This window comes from Perkinsus marinus, assembly GCF_000006405.1.
Source record: "Perkinsus marinus ATCC 50983 genomic scaffold scf_1104296968888, whole genome shotgun sequence".
NCBI lineage: Eukaryota > Perkinsozoa > Perkinsida > Perkinsidae > Perkinsus > Perkinsus marinus.
The window spans coordinates 139,293-141,577 of NW_003202973.1; the positions used below are offsets into that span (position 1 = coordinate 139,293).

Genomic DNA, 2,285 nt, shown 5'->3' on the forward strand with positions numbered 1-2,285 from the left:
AAATTACGACGAGCTTCGTTCCCTTAGCACTATCTCTCGCTAGGTCGGCACGGTTAGTTGACGTGGGAGGAGCGAGTGAAGATGCAGGAGAAGGGGACGACCAAAGTGTTATGAACTGTCAATGGATCAAATCTAACAAAACGAAGTTTACCCGACTTTACTTGAAAGTCCTCTTACCACTAGTCAAGGTAACGGCAATGTTCTGTGCTGGGCAGGATCAGCTCTGGGCGGGGTTTCGAATTGTAGGTTTTATGGTGGTATTATATTCTAAATATTTAATATTAATAAGTGTATTTTATAGTGTGCAGTGTGGGAAAATGTGCACGTAGTCAACTGGAAATTTTGAGGATGAAAATTGTGGAATTCTTATTGGTTTCTGTACACTTCTACCCGAATTTGTATGTAAACTTCCGTAATTAGTGAGAAAACTTGTGGACTCGGCTGAGGAGTACGATCATTTATTCCAACACTGATAATATTTTTTATTATATTCATATCAGATTAAACGGAATAGCTGACATATATGTATCGATATTAATATGTATATGATTAGCAATAAATTTGCACGTATTAGTTCCCTCAGGCTCGGCGTGATGATTTTGTTCGCCGCACTGAAGTGTGTTGGATGCTGGCCAATCTCCTCGGCAGTCATTCGAGAGCTGTTCTACTGAGTGCGCTGGAGTTGGCAGTTGTTTGTGTAGAAGGAGGATATAAAAAAGCGCAGGTGAGCTTAGTCGTCGTTTTATGGTCTGTGGTTGTGTATAAGTTGGTCATACGGGTTTTCACAACCCGTTTTACGTGAAGTGGCGATATTCGCGTTGATATGCACTAGTCGTGAAATATATATTCTTTCCCACTAGTGTTTTTCATATCAGGCTCAACTGTACCAGCAGTTACCAGTGACGCGGCTGAGGTTCTTGAAGAATCTTTATGACGTGTTGAAGTCCCAGGCCCAACTTACTAATACGGCGAATCAGCAGGGCGGCTATATGCGTGCTTCGGCTAATGTGGAACTGTGCGTTTCTAGCCGACAGTATGTTCCTGAGAGGGACCATTGGAATCTCCTGCTATCTACCCTGAGGTATGGATGGTCAGTGTGGGAAAATATGCACATTTTCAACCACATTTGTGAAAGTTCTAAGAAAAATTGATATCTGTACACTTCTGCCCTCAAAATTTGTATGTAAACTTGTATAATTAGTGAGGAAACGCCTGGACTCAGCTGAGGAAAGCGAACATATATTCCTCCAACACTGATGAAGTAGGAGAATGCCCTGTTTAGGTTTGTGAAGGAGTTATGTGAAGGACACTATGCTGACTGGCAAAATGGGGTTCGTGTTCCCCCGGGCGTTGGCACTACTGGTGGGGCCGACTGCAATCTGGTCACCGCAGTCTGTGGTGCCCTCAAGGACAGCACATGGTTGATTCCTTTACTCAATAGGTGGGTTGGTCATCTAGAGGGACAGTTGTTTCGGAAGGGCTAGATCAGAAATTGCTAGATAGTTGCTTGGTTGTGTTGAAATGAATATATAATCGTTCGTATTTTTCAACAACAACAACAACGCCAGGAATAGCCCCTTCAGGCTTGTAATAATATGCAACGAAATATTCACCGGTTATGTACATCAGTGTGGGTATATGTTGATATAAAAGTCTGAGAGGAATACAGATCCCTTCACACGGACAAGGACAGGGTTTACCGGCTACGTTTAGGCGCACAGCTGTGGGCTCAAAAATGTCATTTCTGCGCTTTTATGTGATTACTATGTGGTTCGAATCTTCTCTGGACGACTTTGCTGGTTGAAGTTAACCCAGAATTATGATAAAATTTTAACGCGATATTGTATATGTGGTCCATTGCTGACATAGTGCTTTGATAGTTAATAGACTTTGGAGTAAATTCCAAGAATATGAATATTGTCAAATATTCATGAAAATTGAAGTACATATAGTTGAATGCATATTATGGTCGTGAATAAGGATTAGACGATATAGGATTGGTTCATATAGTGCCTCAAAAAGTCGCGACATCCGAAAATGCTGGAAAAATGTCCGTGCTGGGAATTGAACCTCCGAGGCTGCTGTATATCTTGTCTGTTTAGATATGATGAGTTTACCAATGGTGACTTGGAACTGCTGGCCAAGATGCTATCGGTGATCATGTCGATGTTTTGCACAATAACGGAGCTGTGTCAAGGGCCTTGCGAGGGGAACCAAACAGCTGCAGCGAGAAAGACTAAACTCCTACCCTGCGTTAACTACATATGGTAGGGAAAATGACAAGT

General features: G+C 42.2%; 1 protein-coding gene across 1 annotated transcript in view; it reads left to right on the forward strand.

The window, feature by feature from the left end:
• The window catches only part of Pmar_PMAR025128 (hypothetical protein), a gene marked incomplete at both ends in the record, with an annotated part of 2,171 nt that extends 687 nt beyond the window's left edge, over nucleotides 1-1,484 (forward strand). The window contains 4 exons of the mRNA XM_002768266.1: nucleotides 44-188; nucleotides 584-724; nucleotides 876-1,081; nucleotides 1,442-1,484. Coding sequence (XP_002768312.1) covers nucleotides 44-188; nucleotides 584-724; nucleotides 876-1,081; nucleotides 1,442-1,484 — 535 coding nt within the window. The remainder of the gene's footprint in view (nucleotides 1-43; nucleotides 189-583; nucleotides 725-875; nucleotides 1,082-1,441) is intronic.
• Between the last annotated feature and the right edge of the window lie 801 nt (nucleotides 1,485-2,285).